We start from the raw sequence: 22,647 nt of genomic DNA on the forward strand, positions 1-22,647 counted from the left end.
ATTGGGGCGCGGGTTTTATTTGCGTCAATGTTGGCTTTTTTTTTTTCAAAATCAGCCTTCCTATAGTTAGGGTGCGGGTATTATTCGCGTAAAAACGGTATATTTAGCAGACTATACTCCGTGGCTCGTATGCCTATACACTGAGGGTACAAGCTTACTCTTTCTCCCCTGTCAATACTGAAGGTACTCATACTGCTCGGTTCGATTTAGTGTCGCTAACCACACAGTTTAGGGACCCTACTCGCCGACACGACGTCCTACAGTTGCTGTTAATCTGGCACGGTGGCGCTATACACTAATGGTTTATTTCGTGATTTGCAAGAATTACTTATCACCTCTGCCGTATTGTTAAAAACACTAGCGTTACATGTTCGGGTATAATTAAAGCATATTTTCTTTTCTTGTGGGATTGTAAATCTGTTTCGGTAATACCACGTAAGTAGAATGGTGGCGTGTTCGGATAATTCATTTAATAACGTCGTAGGTGTTCAATGACGAACGCAGCACTTGATTAATTACGGTCTTATTTCGTCCAATACTTACGAAAGGATTTGATTACGATGTCTGAGAAGCAAGAAGAATCTGCAAGAAATCCTCCGAAAAGGAAAGTAACATTACCTCCTCTATAAAGCTCAGATCAGTTGAAATGGAAAGGAAATTTCGTTATCAACCTAACCTAACCTAACCTAACCTTGTCTTGTCACCATTTTCGTATGGTTTGCAGATTTAGTCTTTGAATATTCTTATTGACGTACGGCATATGTACAAGTAATATATTTGCGTGTGTGTATTGTTATGCCTGTTGCTGACGGTAAAATTTTCTGTCAAATTTATTGTACAATAATTTAATTTTATAAAATTTCTGTTGCTCACGGTCAAATTCAAGTTTTATCAAACCTTTGATAAAACTTTTCATAAAATAGGACACGTTCTATTCCGTAAAATTAATTTTACGAAACGAACCAATCGGCGAAGCTGACATCACGACATCCTCTACCTTCTTCTCTTCTTTTGATCCAATCCCAAGTCCAGCATATTTCCTGGCATTGTTTCTTCTTTTTTACCACTGTACAACATATAATTTCAGCTAAAGCAGCAAGTTTTTGCTTTGTTTGTTGGAGCCACACTGTAAGTTGAACAGCTGATTCTTAGTTTAAAAGTTTATCGATAGGTGGCAGCACATACACATCTTAGTTGAGAAGTAAGTTCATGATTGGCCATCCTGATGTTTCCACGGATTTTATAAAATAATTTTACCGTGAGCAACACAACTTGTTTTCACCAAATTTTTATAAAATTAATTGTGTAACAAATATTACGAAACATTTTACCGTGAGTAATAGGCATTAGAGTGTAGTTCCTCTTCAGTCCAACAAATAACAGCATATTTCAAGAATGGAGCTGAAGTATTTACAGCAGGCAAACACAGAAGAATAGGGTAATGCGTATATCAAAATAAAGGCAGAAATATATAACATGAACTTGAGCGATGGTGAGAGAGAGTGTATTTCCTTAATTCCTCATTAAACTTGAAAACCGACTTAATTATGAACACCTTGACTGATCATTTATTATCATTTTCTACATTATTGATACTTATATTGAGGTTAGTTTGTTGATAGTTATGGTTATGTACCTAGTGAAGTTGGCAGCAGTGATGAGCCATAAAAAGAAGAGAATAGGGCGGCGGTATTTGCCTTTTAGTGTGTATGCTTACGTGATGTCTATTATACATTACCTTGGTTTAATCTCAGAAATTTTCAATTTCTTGCCCGCCTCTGTGGTGTAGTGGTTAGTGTGATTTAGCTGCTACTCCCGATGGCCTGGGTTCGATTCCCGGCTCTGCCACGAAATTTGAAAAGTGGTACGGGGGCCGGAATGGGATCCACTCAGCCTCGGGAGGTCAACTGAGTAGAGATGGGTTCGATTCCCACCTCAGTCATCCTCGAAGTGATTTTCCATGGTTTCCCACTCCTCCTCCAGGCGAATGCCGGTATGATACCTAACTTAAGGCCACGGCCGCTTCCTTCCCTCTTCCTTGTATATCCCTTCCAAACTTCCCATCCCCCCGCAAGGCCCCTGTTCAGCATAGTAGGTGAGGATACCTGGGCGAGGTACTGGCCATTCTCCCCAATTGTATCCCCCAACCCAAAGTCTGAAGTTCCAGGACACTGCCCTTGAAGCGGTAGAGGTGGGATCCCTCGCTGAGTCCGAGAGAAAATCTGATCCAGGAGGGTAAACAGATTAAGAAAGAAAGAAAGAAAGAAAGAAAGAAAGAAAGTTTTCATTTTCTTACCAACCGGAGCGGAACAGAAGAACTGAATGATTTTCAAGTTCATTACTTTTGATAAAGACCATACGAAACAAACAAATTAACACATAGAATTTACAACAGACGCAACCAAAACACGCAAAGCAATTAATGAAATGGCGTATGTCTTTTAGTGCCGGGAGTGTCCGAGGACATGTTTGACTCGCCAGGTGCAGGTCTTTTGATTTTACGTCCGTAGGCGACCTGGGCATCATAATGAAGATGAAATGATGATGAAGACAACACATACACCCAGCCCCCGTGCCAGCGAAATCAACCAATGATGGTTAAAATTCCCAAGGCTGCCGGGAATCGAACCTGGAACCTCTGTCACTAAAGGCCAGCACGCTAACAATTTAGTCGGACAAAAAACAATAAATTTAATTGAACAGTAAGTGAAGTGAGACTGATCATAGTCACACGATGGAAGTTTCCAAATTTTAAGCAGGCACAGTCGAAAGAGTAGTGCTGTAGAAGCGATTCGGTATCATATACTTTATGATACGTTCAGTAAGTATGGACGAATTTATTTTTCAATGTATTGCTCTTAATGGCAGATTGTGCCTGCAGTGTAATGTCCCGGAACTTGAAAATAGGTGCAATGAGTATGGTATGAAAATTAGCATTTCGAAGACTAAATTGATGTCAGTACGTATGATATAGAAGAGAACTGAATGTCAGATTGGTGATACAAATCTATAACACGTAGATAATTTCAAGTATTTAGATTGTATGTTAGGATGATAATATAGTCAGTGAGATTGAATCAAGGTGCAGTAAAGCTAATGCAGTGAGCTCGCAGTTGCGATCAACAGTATTCTGTAAGAAGGAAGTCAGCTCCCGGGCGAAACTATCTTTACACCGGTAGTTTTCAGACAAACTTTGCTTTACGGAAGCGAAAGCTGGGTGGACTCAGGATATCTTATTCATAAGTTAGAAGTAACAGACATGAAAGTAGCGAGAATGATTGCTGGTACAAACAGGTGGGAACAATGGCAGAATGGAGGAGGATAGGTAACCTAGGAGAATAATGGACTCTGGTTATGGAGGGTAAGAGAAGTAGAGGGAGATCAATACGACGATGGTTAGACTAAATTTCTAACAATTTAAAGATAAGACGTATAGAATTATATGAGGCCATAGCACTGGTTGCAAATCCGGGATTGTGGCGACGTTTAGTAAATTCACAGAGGCTTGCAGACTGAACTCTATTATGATGACGTTTGTATTTACGACACAGATAGGTCTTATGGCGGCCATGGTGTAGGAAAGGCCTAGGGATGGGAAGAAAGCGGCCGTGGCCTTAACTAAGCATTTGCCTGGTTTGGAAATTGGAAACCACGGAAAACCATCTTTAGGGCTGCCGACAGTGGGGTTCAAACCCTCTATCTCCCGGATGCAAGCTCTGCTAACTCGGCCAGTGGATTAAAGTTATTAATCTATCGAACACTTTCTGACGCCATAATTCGACATCAAGTGATGTATGTGGAGGCACTTTCAAACAATGAATACAAACCTTCACCACAATATTTTACAATTTAAAATTTACTGGTACGCGTACCGGAGCGAACCGGCAGAAGAAACGCCATTGTAATATATATCTAATTAAAAGAGATTTGTGTTGAAATGTAACCTCTGAATTTTTAAACATTTGAGAATTTCTCCGTCCAATTAATCCCTCCCTCGGAAGGTTGTTAGTTTACAGCAATTGACCCACTGTGAATACCCAATAAAATGATTAGCTCATTCCTCTGCCTCTGTGGATCCGTGGTAGAATGTCGGCCTCCGAATCCCAAGATAGCGGGTTCAAACCCGGCAGAGGTAGTCGGATATTTGAAGGGCGGAAAAAAGTCCATTCGACACTCCATGTCGTACAATGTCGGCATGTAAAAGATCTCTGGTGATACATTTGGTGTTTAACCGACAAAATTAATTAAATCTCAGCCATAGACGCCCAAGAGAGATCCGGTTTATTCTCTGTCTGCCATCTAGCAGACCTAGAGTAAAACGGAACGTCGAAATTGACGAGCAGACAGCCAGATGGCGTCAAATCGAAATGTCTGCACACGGTAGCTGAAGCCATACGATTATTATTATTCCTATGGAGTTAAAAGGGGACACCGAAAAGTAGTCGGGACAAACGTGGTGTTTATATTAAAGACGTATTGTCACACGCTCGCGTAGATTTCATAATTTCAACTCCGCCACTCCTTTCTACCCCCCCCCCCCTCCCCGTTATGTGTACTTTCCAAAAAATATACATGTTTCTTTATTTTTAAAGGAGATTCCAAATACCAATTTTAATTTCTGTAACATAATCAGTTTCTGATGTATAAGTATCCCAATTAAAGGTTTCAATCCCATTTTCTGTCCCTTTCACCCCGCTACATAAGTGAATTTTCCGAAAACCAAAAAAGACGTGTTTCTTTATTTATAAAGGAGATTACAAATAATATGTTACAGAAGTAAAAATTGGTAAGTTTTCGAGATATACTCGTTTTCAATTTTTTCACTTAAAAGCAAAATATTGCGTGTTTCTTTAACTTTAAAAGATATTCCAAATACCAAGTTTTACGTCTGTAATTGTTGGTTTATCAGATATACTCATTTTAAAAATTCACCCCCCCCCCCTTTTTTCACTTCTTTTCACCCCCTCCCTCAAATGGATTTTCCGAAAACAAAAAACACGCATTTCTTCTTTAAAGGAGACTCCATGTACTAATTTTCACATCTGTAACACCTTCAGGTTTTGAGATATAAGTATCCTATTAAAAAAGGGTTTGATACCTAGCTCGATAGCTGCAGTCGCTTAAGTGCGGCCAGTATCCAGTCTTCGGGAGATAGGTGGTTCGAACTCCACTGCCGGCAGCCCTGAAGGTGGTTTTCCGTGGTTTCCCATTTTCACACCAGGCAAATGCTGGGGCTGTACCTTAATTAAGGCCACGGCCGCTTCCTTCCCACTCCTAGCCCTTTCCTGTCCCATCGTCGCCATAAGACCTATCTGTCGGTTCGACGTTAAGCCAATAGCAAAAAAAAAAGGGATTGAATCCCCTTTTCTCTTATTTTTACCGCCAGCCCCCTTCTAAGTGAATTTTCCGAAAACAAGAAATAACCGTTTCTTTATTTATAAAGGAGTTTCCAAATACCAAATTTTCACGTCTTTGAACGATTCAGTTTTTGAGATATGCTTATACTCATTTTAAAAATGCACCCCCCTTTTTACCTCCTTAGCGATGGAATATCCCAAAATCCTCCCTTAGTGAGTACCTACACTCTAATGTAAATGTATCCCCAAAATTTCATTTCTTTACGTCTAGTAGTTTTTGTTCGGCGATGATGAATCAGTCAGTCAGTCAGTCAGTCAGCTTATCAGGAAATGTCACTTTATATACTGTATACAGTTGAACTTACGTTTCTCCGTGAGGAAACCCGCCACGAGCTGTGAACTGGGTATCAGCAGGAGCACGAGGCAGTGAGAAACCATCTCACCTGTGTGGCTGTCTGCTCAGGAACTGCTTATCCACTAGACTAGCCGAGCTGCTAGCGCGTTGTGTAACCACCACTACAGCTGGAGCCTTCAAATGCCACTCTGCGATTGAGATTTCGTTGTAAAATATCGTAGCTTTCTTTCTTTTGGAGGAGAAGGAGGTACGTAATAATGTCTGGAGTTACATAAACGTTGTCAGACCAAGCCCCGTCGTGTTTCTTGCTCTTGCACATGTGTGTCAAGATGGACGATAAGGATGCACTTGTGTACACTCTGTGAAGGTCAGGGTGCGATGCAATTTACAAATTGATGTCGGAAAGATCCACCCCTCCCTGGGCATCATTGTTCGTCTCATGTACTCTCTAACAGTAGCCTTAGCGGCTCTGAATTTGGGAGTGTGGTCTGGCGATGGGCATTGTTTCCACTTACATGTACCAGCTCCTCACTTTCATCTACCCTATCCGACTTCCCTTAATCAACTCTTGCTCTTTTCCGGCCTGGAAGCTATTAGAGCACTCGAGGCCTAGGGAGTCCTTCATTTTCACGCCCTTCCTGGCCCTTCTCTCTCTTTGGCCGATACCTTCATTTATCGAAGTGTCGAAGCCCTTCCATTTATTTCTCTGATTAGTGTTAATAGAGGATGGTTGCCCATTTATACTTCCTCTTAAACAAAAATCACCTTCACCACCACATCTCTAACACTATACCACCCAACACTAAAGTCTACATAGAGCAATCCAGAAAGGAGTCACGCAAGGCTACACATTGTCCCCTCTCCTTTTCATTGTTTATATAGACGAGGCGGCGAAGGAAATCGCAGAGAAAACGGAATCACAATCCAAGTAGAGGATATCAAAACTCTGAGATTTACCGATGATATTGTTATCTTACCTGGAGAAATTGCTTGAATCGTATGGACAGAGTCTTGGGGAAGAGCTACAAGATGAAAATAAAGAAGTCCAAAATAAAAGTAATGGAGTGCAGTGGAAGGAAGCCAGATGACGAAGGAAATATTAGGTTAGGAAGTAGATGAATGGTTTCACTCGGGTCGTAGAGTAACTAAGAATGACAGAAGTAAGGAGGACATAAAATTCATACTAGCACAAACAAGGAAGGCCTTTCTTAAAAAAAAAAAAAGGAAATTTGCCAACTTCGAACATTGATACAGGAATTTTCAGGTGTTTTTAAAGACTTTCTGCTGGAGCACGGCATTGTGTGGAAGTGTAACATGGACAATAACTAACTCACAAAGAAAGAGAATAGAAGGTTTTGAAATGTGGTGTTTCAGAAGAATGCTGAAAATGAGATTAGTAGATCGAATCAGGAATGAAGGGACGAATTGGCTAAATTTGACGAGAAGAAGAGATAGAATGATAGGACACATCTTAAAACACCCAGGACTTGTTCATTTGATTTTTGAGAGAAGTGTAGGCGGTAGAACGGTAGGGGGAGACATAGGTATGAATATGACAAGTAGATGTAGTAGTTACATCTGGAGCATTGCACTGTACGGAGCAGAGACGTGGACCATGAGAACAATACCTAGAAAGTTTTGAAATATGGTGTTGGAGGAGAATAGAGAAGACCAAGTGGACATATCGGGTTACAAAATACGATGTACCTAGTTGGAGAGAAGAAAACTATTCTAAATACAATTCTTCAGACGAACGCCAACTGGATCGGACACGTAGTTAGCCACGAAGGGCTAATACACGAAGATCAAAGGAACTGTAGGACGAGGAAGAAGAATTCAACATCTGTATGACATGAAAGATGGGAGGAGACACCGCAGACTGAAGGAAGAAGCTGAAAACAAGGAACATTGGCAGGGACCTACCACTAGGCAGAATACTAGTAGTTACGTAGAAATGGAAAGGTTAGCATAGGATAGGGTAGTATTGAGATCTGCATCGAACCATTCTAAGGACTGAATACCCAAACAGCAACATTCCTTAACAAAGGAAATATTTATAACAACCGTGGGGTCAGCCACAGTATTTATCGTTGTAATAGTTAGCAATTGTAAGCGACTGTTTGTCAACAGATCTGCTTTGTAATGTAGGGTCCATGTGATTTGCTCATTGATAAACGGTGACCTAGAATGTTATATAAAAAAGAAACCTGGACCTAGACGAAACTGTATTTACACTGACAAATTAGGAAGGAATGTGAAAGTTGGCCCAGCCAGCAGGCAGCAGATCAGCAATGGATACTGTATATCGTGAAAGGTTACCTTCTCATTGTTCTACTGTAACCCTCATTACCAAAAGTATTAATCTCTTTCTTTCTTTCTTTCTTTCTTTCTTTCTTTCTTAACCCGTTTACCCACCAGGGTTTCTTTTCCCATCGGACTCAGCGAGAGATACCACCTCTGCCGCCTCAAGGGCAGTGTCCTGGAGCGTGAGACTTTGTGTCGGGGATACAACTGGGAAGGGGGACCACTACCTCGCCCAGGAGGCCTCACCTGCTATGCTGCACGGGGGCCTTGTGAAGGGGGATGTGAAAATTTGAAAGGATAGACAAGGAAGGCCGGCCCCGTGATGTAGGGGTAGCGTGCCTGCCTCTTACCCGGAGGCAACGGGTTCGATTCCCGGCCAGGTTAGGGATTTTTACCTGAACCTGAGGGCTGGTTCCAGGTCCAATCTGCCTACGTGATTACAATTAAGGACCTATCTGACCGTGTGATAGCGACCCCGGTCTAGAAAGCCGAGATTACGGGCCAAGAGGATTCGTCATGCTGACCACACGACACCTCATAATCTGCAGGTCTTCGGGCTGAGCAGCGGTCGCTTGATAGGCCAAAGGCCCTTCAAGGGCTGTAGTGCCATGGGGTTTGGTTTGGTTCGACAAGAAAGAGGGAAGGAAGCGGCCGTAGCCTTAAGCTAGGTACCACCCCGGTATTTGCCTGAAGAAGAAGTGAGAAACCGCAGAAAACCACTTCGAGAATGGCTGAGGAGGGAATCGAACCCAGCTCTACGCAGTTGACCTCCCGAGGCTGAGTGGACCCCGTTCCAGCCCACGTACCACGTTTCAAATTTCGTGGCAGAGCCGGGAATCGAACTTGGATCTCGTCATCTTCTGATCTTCTTCATTCCTTACCTTATTAAATTCCCTCAGTTACACATCTTCCCCTCGGATTTTCCTTCTCTCTCTCTCTCATTCTCTTCTGCTCCGTCATACATTATTTTCTCATATGTAAGTGATCAGTTACCTTCATAATCTCCTAGACATGTATATTTTAAGTTTAGCACCCGAATTAAATTTCATTTTTGATATTCAAGTCCTGGGTGTCTTAAAATGTCACCTATCGTTCTCTCTCTCTTGTTTTGGTCAAATTTACCCGAATCGTCCTTCTCTCCGTTTCTCTACTTTCGTAATTCAAGATACGTATCTCACCTTCAGCAATTTTCTGTAACACCACATTTGGAAAGCTTGTATTCTCTTTCCTTTCTGAGCTACTTATCGTCTATATTTCACTTCCATACAAAGCCACACTCCACACTTCCCAAACATATTTCTAATTCCTATATCAATGTTTGAGGTGAGTACATTTCTTTCCTTAAGAAAGACCTTATTTGCTTGTGCTTGTTTGCATTTTATGCCCTCCTTACGTTGGCCACTCTTAGTTATTCTAATACCCACGTAAAGATATTCGTCTACTTCTCAATTTAATATTTCCTGCTTCAACTGACTTCGTTGATTTGGATTTATTTATTTTCTCTTGAACTTCTTCTCAAAGACTCTGTCCATACCATTCATCACTTTTTCCTGATCTTCCGCAAACTCAGATAAAGTTACATTTTCATCTACAAATTTCAGATTTTTTATTCCCTCTCCTTGGATTGTGATTCCCCTTCCAAATTCCTCTTTGATTTTCTTTATAGTCTGTTCTATACAATCACCGAAGAGGAGAGAGAGGACAAACTTTAGCGCTCTCTCTGGTAAGAACCCAACTAGAGTATGGTTCCCGTGTATGGGACCCTCACCAGGATTACTTCATTCAAGAACTGAAAAAAAAAATCCAAAGAAAAGCAGCTCGTTTGTTCTGAGTGATTCCGACAAAAGAGTGGCGTTTCAAAAATGTTGCAATGTTTTGGCTTGGAAGACTTGGGAGATAGAAGACGAGCTGCTCGACTAAGTGAGTGGTGTCTTTAAAAGTAAGAGAGACCACAATATGGAGATAAAGTTGGAATTCAAGAGTACAGACTGGGGCAAATATTCGTTTATAGGAAGGGGATTTAACGATTGGAATAACTTACCAAGGGAGATGTTCAATAGATTTCCAATTTCTTTGACATCATTTAAGAAATGGCTAGGAAAACAACAGACAGGGAATCTGCCACTTGGGTGACTGCCCTAAATGCAGATAGGTAGTGATTAATAATTGAAGTAGCATCTCTCCAAAGAACCGTGCCGATAATAAAGCACACAAATACAAACACACTAACAAATTACTATGCGAATCCTTACGCCACATCCAATGTTACAACCATTACTTGTAGACCAAACAGCTGACTGGAGGCGTGTACAGGTATTTGTAGCACGGGGCCCTGCGCTTTATGCGGACAAGCTTTGACACCTGTGTTTTAGAACGATACTTTCTATTCGAGCAACAGATAAAACAGTTACATTTTAAGTGCGATAATATTACAATTCCACCTTTCGTTTTCCTTTCATAGTTGGCTATAATTTGCTTCATTAATTCAAGTACGTTTACGTCCTAGTAAACAATGAGGCACGGTATTGTCTACGTAGAGGAAATAACTTTCTGCGGAAGCAATGAACGTTTAACAAACAAAAGAATGAATGTACTGTTAAGAAATATAACTAGAGTAAACTGTGAATCTGGCTAAATATTGTTACTTACCAGCCTTGTCGTAGCCTCCTTCCGTACTTCCTGGCAGGGGGTAGTGAGTCAGCTGGGAGCCTGAGGGCATGGCCGGCCTCTCCCTGTATTTTTCTCTTCGTCCGATTTCCCTGCGAAATTTCTGGGAGGTGTAACGAGCCAAATCCTGAATACTCTAGTAACACTTCATGGAGCTGTAAATACAAGGACCCAGCGAACGAGGAGTGTTTTTAGTGTAGAAGGATCGAGTGTGTGGTGGTGGTTGTTACATCAATCAGTGTCGGAGTAGGGTAGTTCTACCGGCGTCAGAGTATCTGAGTGGAGAACTGACTGGAGTTCTATACGCGTACCGACGTGAAATGCGCGATTGAAATTTGTCGGCAGAAATGCTCGTTGTCATCTGGGTCCCACCGGAGTCGGAGTATCGACTTGTACTGAGGAGAGTACTGCCTTGGAGTACGGTGTGTGTATTGCTTGGATTTTATCTTCGCCATCGTGAATTTTGGTGGGATTTCTCCATTGTTTAAAATGTCTGAAAAGAACTCTGCCAGCCCTCTCTTGGCGTTCTTACCCGTGTGTATGAGGAATTCTGGGTGGACTTCGTCGAAACCAGTAGTTTTACCGGATTTCAGCTCTTTGAGTGAGGCATCCATTTCATCAGATGTGAAGGCACGGGAGAAGTCTGATTTTTTAGGCCACCTGCTCGGCACAGATTGAACGCCCTCATAAGAGAGTACCGTAATGCTGCAAAAAAAAACCAACTACCGGTACAAGAAGACATCCCTGTATTCAGTCTTCAAAGGTTGAAGTCACGCCATACACCTTTGCGTGATGCGGCTGACATGGCTCACAACAACTGTAACGCTGTGAATGTTTGGAAAGAATCTTCAACAGACTTGTTCCTTCACAACAAATTTTCTGGTGTGCAAATAACTAGTGGATTTCATCTACCGCGCAGGCAATGGGTCACTCCGTGGAAGATGCAAGGACTCACTCTACAAGTGGAACTGCATAACGTCACCAGAATGCAACTGTGGTTCCCCACGGCAAACCATCCCTCACATCGTCAGTGCTTACTCGGGTAGCTGGGCTGATTTCTTGATTCCATCAGAGGCAGTGTTAGAGTAGGGAAAGCCTAGTCATACTGATAAGGAATTGTTTTCTTGTTATTGTAAAATATTCAGTTTTATGTATGCACATTTCATGCCAGATACTACATACATACATGCATACATTATCATTATAGACTGTTATGCCTTTCAGCGTTCAGTCTGCAAGCCTCTGTGAATTTACTAAACGTTGCCACAATCCTCGATTTGCAACTAGTGTTGTGGCCTCATTTAGTTCTATACCTCTTATCTTTAAATCGTTAGAAACTGAGTCTAACCATCGTCGTCTTGGTCTACCTCTACTTCTCTTACCCTCCATAGCAGAGTCCATTATTCTCATAGGTAACCTATCCTCCTCCATTCGCCTCACATGACCCCACCACCGAAGCCGATTTATGCGTACAGCTTCATCCATCGAGTTCATTCCTAAATTAGCCTTTATCTCCTCATTCCGAGTACCATCCTGCCATTGTTCCCACCTGTTTGTACCAGCAATCATTCTTGCTACTTTCATGTCTGTTACTTCTAACTTATGAATAAGATATCCTGAGTCCACCCAGCTTTCGCTCCCGTAAAGCAAAGTTGGTCTGAAAACAGACCGATGTAAAGATAGTTTCGTCTGGGAGCTGACTTCCTTCTTACAGAATACTGCTGATCGCAACTGCGAGCTCACTGCATTAGCTTTACTACACCTTGATTCAATCTCACTTACTATATTACCATCCTGGGAGAATACACAACCTAAATACTTGAAATTATCGACCTGTTCTAGCTTTGTATCACCAATCTGACATTCAATTCTGTTGAATTTCTTACCTACTGACATCAATTTAGTCTTCGAAAGGCTAATTTTCATACCATACTCATTGCACCTATTTTCAAGTTCCAAGATATTAGACTGCAGGCTTTCGGCACAATCTGCCATTAAGACCAAGTCGTCAGCATAGGCCAGACTGGTTACTACATCTCCACCTAACTGAATCCCTCCCTGCCATTTTATACCTATAATTGCCTTGGAGTACTAACTACAGTGCTGTAGCTGTACCGACGTGGAGTCAGCGATTGGAGCTTGCTCCGCTGGCGTTATTCTCCTGTACTGAGGAGAGTACTTCCTTGGAATACTGTATGTGTGTGTACTACTGTGGACTTTAGACTGCCGCGGAGTGAGCGATTGGAGCTTGACGGCAGAAGTAATGGTTGTTACAATGTTAATGGTCATTGTTGTGAGGAGTATTGTCCTGCTGTTTAACATTGTTGAGGTGTTGTTGTTTATTTGTTCACTGTGCTTGACTGTGTGAATTACTGGACTGTCTCTGGAGTCGGACCAAGGAACAGTCATGGTGTGGTGTGGCAGCCCTGTGTTCAAACCTCTGTTTGCAGATGTATGAGTGAAGGGACTGGACCTGCGAGTAAACGTGAAAGTAAGGCGACCCGTTCAATAAGGATAATACCAAGGAACCGGACTACCTGCTGTGAAGAGGACAGAGACTTGTAAACTGGTAACAATAGTGAGTGTGGTCATTAATGGTTGATAAGAATTGTGTGTGTGTGTGTCCATTTATTGGGTCATCTTGAAATGAATACATTTATTTGTAAAAGTATTGTGTTACCGAGCAAGTTGGCCGCACGTTTAGGGTCACGTAGCTGCGAGCTTGCATTCCGGAGATGGTCGGTTCGAAACTCACCGTGGGCAGTCCTGAAGGATCTACGATTGTGCGGTATAAACCATGGGAAATATATAATTTTTTTCGGACGAATGTGGGATCTACTCGAGCGAGAAATAAAGAATGCTCCAAACTTCGCAATAGGCAGACAGTAGCGAAGTACTAATACAGTAGAACCTCGTTAATGGGTTCGGACTTCGCTTAATCCGGACAACCATTTAATAATAATAATACATAAATGCAGTTACAGTATAAAGCTGACTTACGAATACAGTGTTGAAATTGTGATCACTGCAGAAAGCTTTGAAACGGGTGAATATGACCAAAATGAAGCAGGTGATATTATTAACCCTAAGCCAAAACTTAGTGAAATTACGTTGAAGATAAGAACGATGAAAACATATCTGCATGTTACGAACATTTGAGGGATCTGCATGTAAAAGAACTCTGGTGACACATTTGGTGTTTACCCGACAAAATTCATTAAATCTCAGCCACAGACGCCCAAGAGTTTCAGTTTACTCTGTCTGCCATCTAGTGGGCCTAGAGTAAAACGGAACGTCGAAATTCAAGAGCAGACCGCCAGATGGTGTCAAATTTAAATGTCTGCACACGATAGTTGAGGCCATACGATTATTATTATTATTATTATTATTATTATTATTATTATTATTATTATTATTATTATTATTATTATTATTATTATTATTATTATTACCGTGGTTGGCGGATCTGCAGAGGTGAAAGAAGAAATGGGTCTAACTATCAAATCAAAGTTAATTTAAAACTGTAACAAGGTTATTTTTTCTCTCTTTTTCTTTCAAAGACAACAAGTAACAAGGTAGAAAAACAAGTCTAGGGAAGACAAGATTGGTGGTATAAACAGAACTTGGGCTTCAAGCCCTCACTTTACACTTCCTGAGCTACACGCTCAACCTAATAACCTTACTTAGGGCAGAAATCCCCTAATGCCTGGAGCACATGCTCCCAAAATTTGAATGTCAAGCCTCCCAGAGGCACCTTTACAACACTTGAAAAGAGCTGACACGCTCTCAGTTTTTCAAGCCTCTTAAAGGCAATACCAGACACTGCCATCAAGGCACAACTTATAAAAACGACACGGAGGTATCTTGTAACCAACCTACTGTGCTTTAGCAGAAAAAGAACAGGTTAAGTAAATGGCCCGAAGTACCAAAATTAATGGAGGCGTGTACTTGCACTCCTAAATACTCATTCTAAAACCTGAAAGGCACTAGGCCGATGAAACAGGGGCTATTCCCAAACTATGGAGGTGACTCGTATAAGAATAATTTAAGACATTACGGAAAAGGAAAAGACCAGTTACAAACGTAGTCACCTCAAACCAATGTGAAGGGGAGCTCGAGCAGCACTCTCTATCCCCGATTTACAGTTAAAAATATTTACATAAGCCGGCAGAAAATTACATTACAGAAAAGTGGGTTACATCGTTAAAGTTTCGGACCTATCCCTAGGGTTAAACTGCGGAGCTAGCAAGAAATAAAGATGTTAAACAGCCATTACCTTTCTGAAGACCTGCTGCCTGATGAAAGAGGCACCTCTCGCCTCCTGCTTCACATACACACACTTAGTTAGATGTTGAATGGCCAAGAGACGTGAAAATCCGCAGTTTATAAACCCTCGGGGAAAGTTCGAGACCTTTCGTGAATAATTAAGCCACACCCTCTCAGTTTTATTGGTTACCTTAAAGTTACACACTAAATCGGAGAAGAAACCAGTGATAGGCTGAAAATTAATTACAGAAATTAGGGAGTGGCTAAATTCAAAACTGGCGGAAAAAAAAAGATACTGTAAATATTGCCAACCCAAAGATGAATGAACCAAATTTAGTAAGGAAAAAACTTATGAATACAAAATTTCTTCAAAAAAGGTTCTTTCACTTCGCACCAGGGTGAATGATCATAGTTTTTGTAGTGCCATCTATGAGAGGATGTCCACATTTCTTGATGAACGGAAAACAAAAAAAAAGTTGAAATTCACACAGTACTGGCAACTTCATAATCACAAAATTACGGTAGTGACATCTTCAGAGGAAACGTTTATATAGGTCTAGTTTCAAGTTCAGTGTTTCTCGTGTTGAGAAGATTTAATTGGCGCAAGATTTAAATGTGCAGCGTAGAGGTGTACCTCCCGGCACAATTATTATTATTATTATTATTATTATTATTATTATTATTATTATTATTATTATTATTATTATTATTATTATTATTATTATTATTATTATTATTATTATGGTAAATGAAGGTGTGCCTTCATTGCCATGTTCTAACTGTGTACTCCACTAGTTATTCTGTGTTTTGTAAGACCTACTACTGTATAGCATTATAACTTGTATACTAAATGGGCCTTGTATTTCTTAAATTTAAAATACTGTATCATCAGGACCCAGCCGACCCCGCGGGCTTATGAGGGGCCCATCACTGTTTCTTACTTCAGTAACTGAAGAGTGATCTTACTTCCTGATGAATCTACAGCACACAACACAGTATTAAATGTGTTACAGAGAGTTATTCCAAACTTGTAGTGCAGAGCTTCTTTCGTCAATAGGTGTACGGTAGTTATTTCGGAAATAATGTGGGTTTCCCAGCCTGTTCCAATAACAACCATCCTCTGCTGCCACTCACAACAATCAACAAGGCTTCTGAAGTAATTAGCCAGTTCTGAGAACCCAGTAGTCAGCGAATATGCGATAACAAAGACAGCTTTCTTATCTAAACTCTAAATACTGAAGTTTCGAGCCTGTTTATTATTTTGGCAGTGAGTGTAGCTAAGTAGACCTACGCTGGACGGTTGAGTTGTAAATTATTTGGTCCTAGGAACGAGATTATTTCTTAATAGCGTGACGGTCAGCGTGTTTTGGTTACTGTAATTGGAAAATGCATTTCTTGTGTGTTCGTACCATATTGCTGATCCACAGAAATCTTTATAAATACCTCGATAGCTGCAGTCGCTTAAGTGCGACCAGTATCCAGTATTCGGGAGATATTGAGTTCGAACCCCACTGTCGGCAGCGCTGAAGATGGTTTTCCGTGGTTTCCCATTTTTACACCAGGCAAATGCCGGGGCTGTACCTTAATTAAGGCCACGGCCGCTTCCTTCCCAGTCCTAGCCCTTTCCTGTCCCATCTCGCCATAAGACCTATCTGTCTCGGTGCGACGTAAAAGAAATAGAAAAAAATAGGTCAAATAACTCGTCCTGATAGGCCTCTCGTAGTCATATTGTTTCGCCTGCCTTTTTCAATGGATTTATGAACATTTAATAAGAAGCGCGTTATGGTATGCCACAGTTCGTAGTCAGAATTCATCCATTAAGCCATCTGGTTGATAAGAATCTATTAATATATTCCATATTTTTAATTCTGCAGTTCTAGATGTAAAGCCTGCTGTTGTGTCATAGAAGGCAATGGTAATTTTTATCGCAGTTCTTCTATATAGAACCGTTGTGTTGTGAACTCATAGGTTAGTCTCCAAGGAGCGCTTTTTTTTTTTTTTTGCTAGGCAGAGAACATTTTTAAGATGCATGGCCTTCACTGTTTGTCGTGTTGCTCGGTTATCCTTCGATAGGTGTTTCCAGATAATGTCTAAGGCGTATGTCATGATGGGGTCTGTTTGTACGTAGACTTTTTTTTTTTCTCTTAGCAGTATTAGGAAAGCTCTGCCATCTGTTAAACATATTTGGAAGCTGGGAAAGGTCATAGAATCAGAGTGTCTAATAGGAAATAGTTTTCTTCCGTGATAAGAGGAAGTGTATACTCTCTGGCTTGACCAGGTAGTAATCAAACATGGCTGCATGGAATGACATCAATAAGGATGAACATCACATATCAGAATGTTAATGAAAGTGTTAGTCGCTTAGCAACCTGCTAAGTACAGAATGTATTGCGGGTTAGGGTAATGGTCGTGGTGGTGGTGGTGGTGATTATTGTTTTAAGAGGAAGTACAACTAGGCAACCATCCTCTATATAAAACTAATCAGAGGAAAAAATGGAAGGGATCTGATACTTCGAAAAATGAAGATATCGGCAAAAGGAAGACAAGGGCCACGAAGGGCGTGAAGATGAAAGACTCCCTAGCCCTCCCAAACCTAATAGCATCGGAGTCGAAAAAGAACAAGAGTTGACCAAGGGAGGTCGGATAGGATAGATGAAAGTGAGGAGCCCGGCACAAGTAAGTGGAACCAATGCTAGGACTCAGCTATGGGCCCCGTGGTCGCCAACCCACGCTCCAAAGTTCAGAGCCCATAGGGCCGGTTAGGGTAAGCTTTCACCTGCAATTATTAGAGTGATAATTTAACGACTTGATTTCATGATTACTCAAAGTTGACTGAAGTTAGTTAGAGACCTATCAATGTCCCATGATTCAGCGGCAGGGAATTGTGGAGAGAATAAAACTAAAATGAAGCAAATCGGTCCAGATGATGATGATGATGATGATGATTATTATTATTATTATTATTATTATTATTATTATTATTATTATTATTATTATTATTATTATTATTATTATTATTATTATTATTATTATTATCCTTGCCTCGTTGTGCATTGTATTAATACACAACCCTGTACTACGAAATAAACTTGTAACTTTCCTCAGCAGGAAACGAGGCGTATGTTACTGTGTTCTATAGACGTTCTTTTTACTGAATAGAGTGTTTAAATATGTACCATGGCTCATTTCATAAGTTATTTGTTTAATCCGGACTTTCATTAATTCAGACAACCTAAAGTCTAAATCAGTTCGTATTAATGAGGTTCTACTTTACTGTTACTTTCATGATAAAGAAGTGTAAACTCAATGGCTCTACCTCGTATCCAAAATCATTTACCATAGTGTGACAATATTCGAAGAGAGGCTACTCACAGACATACAGTAGATACAAGAATCTTTTAAAAATAAAAGAAAGTGGAGATGAAAGTAGAAAACGGCTGCCTACGATTCCAGGTCAAGGTTGGTAAGTTACAGGAAGAGAAGCGTGGAGAAGAGTTCCTTGTGGGCAGGAGATAACCTTGAAACTCCTCCGGAGACACGCATTTTAATATATAACATTAAAAAAAGAGGAGAAGTGACGTAACAATGGGGAGGGCATTGCCTTGAATAGCACAGAGTGCAGTCAGCATTCAGCAAGGGAGAACAAAGGGGAATTGTAGAACAACAAAGTCGGGGATAATAATTACTATTGTTTTATTGCTGTCAAGGCATACAGTGACATGCAATGGTGTGAGCATAGTTATTATCTAAAGTTATTCAATATATTTAATTAATTAATTATTTTTTCTTGGTTAGAATGGGCTTACTCTGGTCCACTCTTTTTCAACTGCTGTTGGATTTGATCTTCGCCCAGTATTGGAACATTTTCTGCCAGTGTATCTCCGTACTTTAATCTGTCCAAGGGATACCTTTCTTCCGGTGTTTTTCTGAAATCCATGGACTTCTTTCAGGGCATGTCGTATGGACCATCTATCTTGAAGATGTGATATTCCCAGTTCTTCAATTTCCTTCTCAGTTTCTGTAAGCGAAAGTGGTACGAACAGGCGATCGGTCAGTCTTTTGGGAGACAGTCTTGCTGTATGGCCATAAAAGGCTACTCTCCTTTTCCTAGCACAATCAGAGATCCTCTCTATGTGTTCGTAAAGCTCGCAATTGTGTCGCCGACGGAATTCCTTATCTTCCTTTACCGCACCTGAGATCATCCTGAGAATTCTCCTCCCTCTGACTTCCAGTTCCTCCATCAGACCTCTTCGGTTCAATGAAAGACACTCCATGGTATACAGAGCTTCTGGTCGTATGACTGACGTGTGGTGCTCCAGTTTCAGATTGCGTGATAGGAATTTTTATATTAATAAGTGTTCTTCATCAGTCGATATAAGTTCCAAATTTTATCAATTTTGGCCATCTTAAGAACAGGAAAATAACTATCTGCATTCATTTCCCTTTGTTTCCAGCTTCATTTCTTGATTTTCAATAGCTCTTCATTATTTGACCGATATTTTTTCCTCCTCTTTTCTGTCCAGATATTATTTCATTCGTTCCTTTTTTCTCTCCTGGAAACCCATGAAATTGTGTATCAATCTCCTAAAGGTTTCTTTGTCCTGTATTATATCTGCATTTAATTAATTAATTAATTAATTAATTAATTAATTTATTTATTTATTTATTCATTGGACCAAACACGTTGGCCGTGTGGCTAGACCAGGTCGTATACAATTTCTAATCACTAAATTTCGTGCCTAACATGTATAATATAAATAATAAAGAATTCTTCAGCTTATTCCAGCCATTTCTGTGGTCACTGGAGGGACCCGGGCTGATTTCGGTTTACCCATGGGGGTTTAAGGCTGAATGTCCTTAATAATAATAATAATAATAATAATAATAATAATAATAATAATAATAATAATAATAATAATAATAATAATAATAATAATAATAATAATAATAATAATAATAATCACATTACCGGGCGGTTAGGGGCACGCACCTGTGAGCTTGCATCCAGGAGATAGTGGGTTCGAATCCCACTGTCGGCAGCCCTCAAGATGGTTTTCCGTGGTTTCTCATTTTCACAGCAGGCAAATACCTTAATTAAGGCCACGGCCGCTTCCTTCCCACACCAAGCTCTTTCCTGTCCCACTGTCGCCATAAGACCTAACTGTGTCGGTGCGACGTAAAGCAAGTTGGAAAAAGAAAATACAAATGAGAAAAATATATACACTGTATACATCATTGCGTAGTTTTTTTTTTTTTACATGTTGTTTTCTGTTACGTTTTGGTTCATAAATTAGATGAAGAAGGAAGGGATAGCAGTGCTAGTAACCTTAGAAAAGAAAAACAATCTACAAATATTTCAGTTTAGAAAACCTCGAAATACCAAAATTCGCATGAAAATGAATTGTCCATCCTCCCACGAGAGGGGGCACATAAGTTGATAGTAGAGACATCTGAAGATAAATATTGAAACTTCTTCTGATGGACAGTTTAATGTTCAAATTACAGATGGTCTTCTAAAAGGTGTTCATTTTAAATGAACGGAGTAGGTGTACCCCAGTTACAATTCCTCTTTTATTATTTATTATTATTATTATTATTATTATTATTATTATTATTATTATTATTATTATTATGATTGGGGTGTGATTAGCTCAGTGGTTTAGCTGATGGCCTCCCACCCCAGAAAGCCGAGGTTCGAATTCCGGTGGATGTGGGTCAACATTTTCATCTCAAGAATCAGGTGCTATCTATCCTTTCCAATCTTCCCATACCACCCCGCAAGGCCCCTGTTCAGGATAGCAGGTGAGACCGCCTGAGCGAGGTACTGGTCATCCTCCTCAGTTTTATACCCCGACCCAGAGTCTGAAGCTCCAGGACACTGCCCTTGAGGCCATAGAGGTGGGATCCCTCACTGAGTCCAAGGGAAAAACCAACCATGAAGGGCAAACAGATAAAGAAGAAGAAGAAGAAGAAGAAGAAGACTCAAATGGCGTCAGGCCAGCTTCCGGTCTGAAACCCCAGGTAAAAACCAAAATAAGCCAAAGTCCCTCAACTCGCCACAGAAATAACTGGAATAAACTGAGGAATTCAATTTTATCAATATTATAATCTTTAGCACAAAATCAAGTGATTAGAAATTGCATATCACCAGTTCTCCTACCGTGCCGCCAACATTCTAACGTGAGATACTTTTTCATTTCCACCACCAACATGACTCCTACCGGCTAACCAAAATATCAGACCGTAGAGATTTGACGCCGTATGGCCAGCAGATGGGCACTAACGCGGCACAATACGCCATAAATTCCTTTTTAAAAGTCTTGTTTTCTTAGCGTACATCGACATTACCACACCTCAACAATAGGCTATAGTACTACTGTAAGTTACGTAACAGGTGACACCGTTCTGAACACCGGGGGTTTGCTAAATCACCCAGTGAGTTTATCACTACTCGTGCCGCTTCTCGCATCGCAACAGTTTAATGGACGGACACGTTTACAAGCTGTGCTGATAGTATCTAAAACATTTAACCCTCAAGTGGTGAGGTGAAAGTTTATGTCTGTAAATGTAGAATTGTCCGCCTTTGTGGTGTAGTGGTTAGTGTGATTAGCTGCCACCCTCGGAGGCCTGGGTTCCATTCCCGGCTCTAACACGACATATGAAAAGTGGTACGACGACTGAAACGGCGTCCACTCAACTTCGGGAGGTCAACTAAGTAGAGGGAGTTCGATTCCCGCGTCAGCCATCCTCGAAGTAGTTTTCCGTGGTTTCCCACCTCTCCTTCAGGCAAATGCCGGGATGGTATCTAACTTAAGGCCAAGGCCGCTTCCTTCTCCCTTCCTCGTCTATCTCTTCCAATCTTCCTCCCCCCCCCCCAACAAGGCTCCTGTTCAGCACAGCAGGTGATGGCGCCTAGGTGAGCTACTTGTCCTCCTTCGCAATTCTATCCCCCGACCCAAATGTCTAACGCTCGAGGACACTGTCCCTGAGGCGGCAGAGGTGGGATCCCTCGCTGAGTCCGAGGAAAAAGCCAACCCTGGAGGGTAAACTGATTAAATAATAGTAATAATAATAATAATAATAATAATTACATCTGTGGTGTAGTAGTTAGTGAGATTAACTGCCACCCCCGGATGTCCAGATTTGATTCCCGGTTCGGCCGCGAAATTTCAAAAGTCGTACAAGGACTGGAATGATGCCCAGTCAGCCTCGGGAGGTCAACTGAGTAGAGGGGTTCGATTTCCACCTCAAGTCATCCTCCGTGGTTTCCCACTTCTCCTCCAGGCAAATGCCTGGATGGTACCTAACTTAAGGCCACGGCCACTTCCTTCCCTCTTCCTTGTCTACCCCTTCCAATCTTCCCATCTCCCCCCACGCCGCTGTTCAGTGCAGCAGGTGAGGCCGCCTGGGCGAGTTACTGGTCCTCCTCCCCAGTTATAATCCGCGACCAAATATCTCACGCTCCAGAACATTACCTTTCAGGCGGTAGAGGTGGGATTCCTCGCTGAGTCCGGGGGAAAACCAACCCTGAATGCTAAACGTATTAAATAAATAAATAAATAAATAAATAAATAAATAAATAAATAAATAAATAAATAAATAAATAAATAATAGCTTTTACATGCCACCAACTACTTTCAAAGTTTTCGGAGACGCTAAATAATAATAATAATAATAATAATAATAATAATAATAATA

The 22,647-nt window shown here is 41.0% G+C and overlaps 1 protein-coding gene across 1 annotated transcript in view; it reads right to left on the reverse strand.

The window, feature by feature from the left end:
• Positions 1-10,735, reverse strand: part of LOC136885347 (protein takeout) — a 54,445-nt gene extending 43,710 nt beyond the window's left edge. The window contains exon 1 of the mRNA XM_068230278.1: positions 10,666-10,735. Within this exon, the coding sequence (XP_068086379.1) occupies positions 10,666-10,735 (70 nt within the window). The remainder of the gene's footprint in view (positions 1-10,665) is intronic.
• Between the last annotated feature and the right edge of the window lie 11,912 nt (positions 10,736-22,647).

Source organism: Anabrus simplex, chromosome 14 (genome assembly GCF_040414725.1).
Source record: "Anabrus simplex isolate iqAnaSimp1 chromosome 14, ASM4041472v1, whole genome shotgun sequence".
Lineage (NCBI taxonomy): Eukaryota > Metazoa > Arthropoda > Insecta > Orthoptera > Tettigoniidae > Anabrus > Anabrus simplex.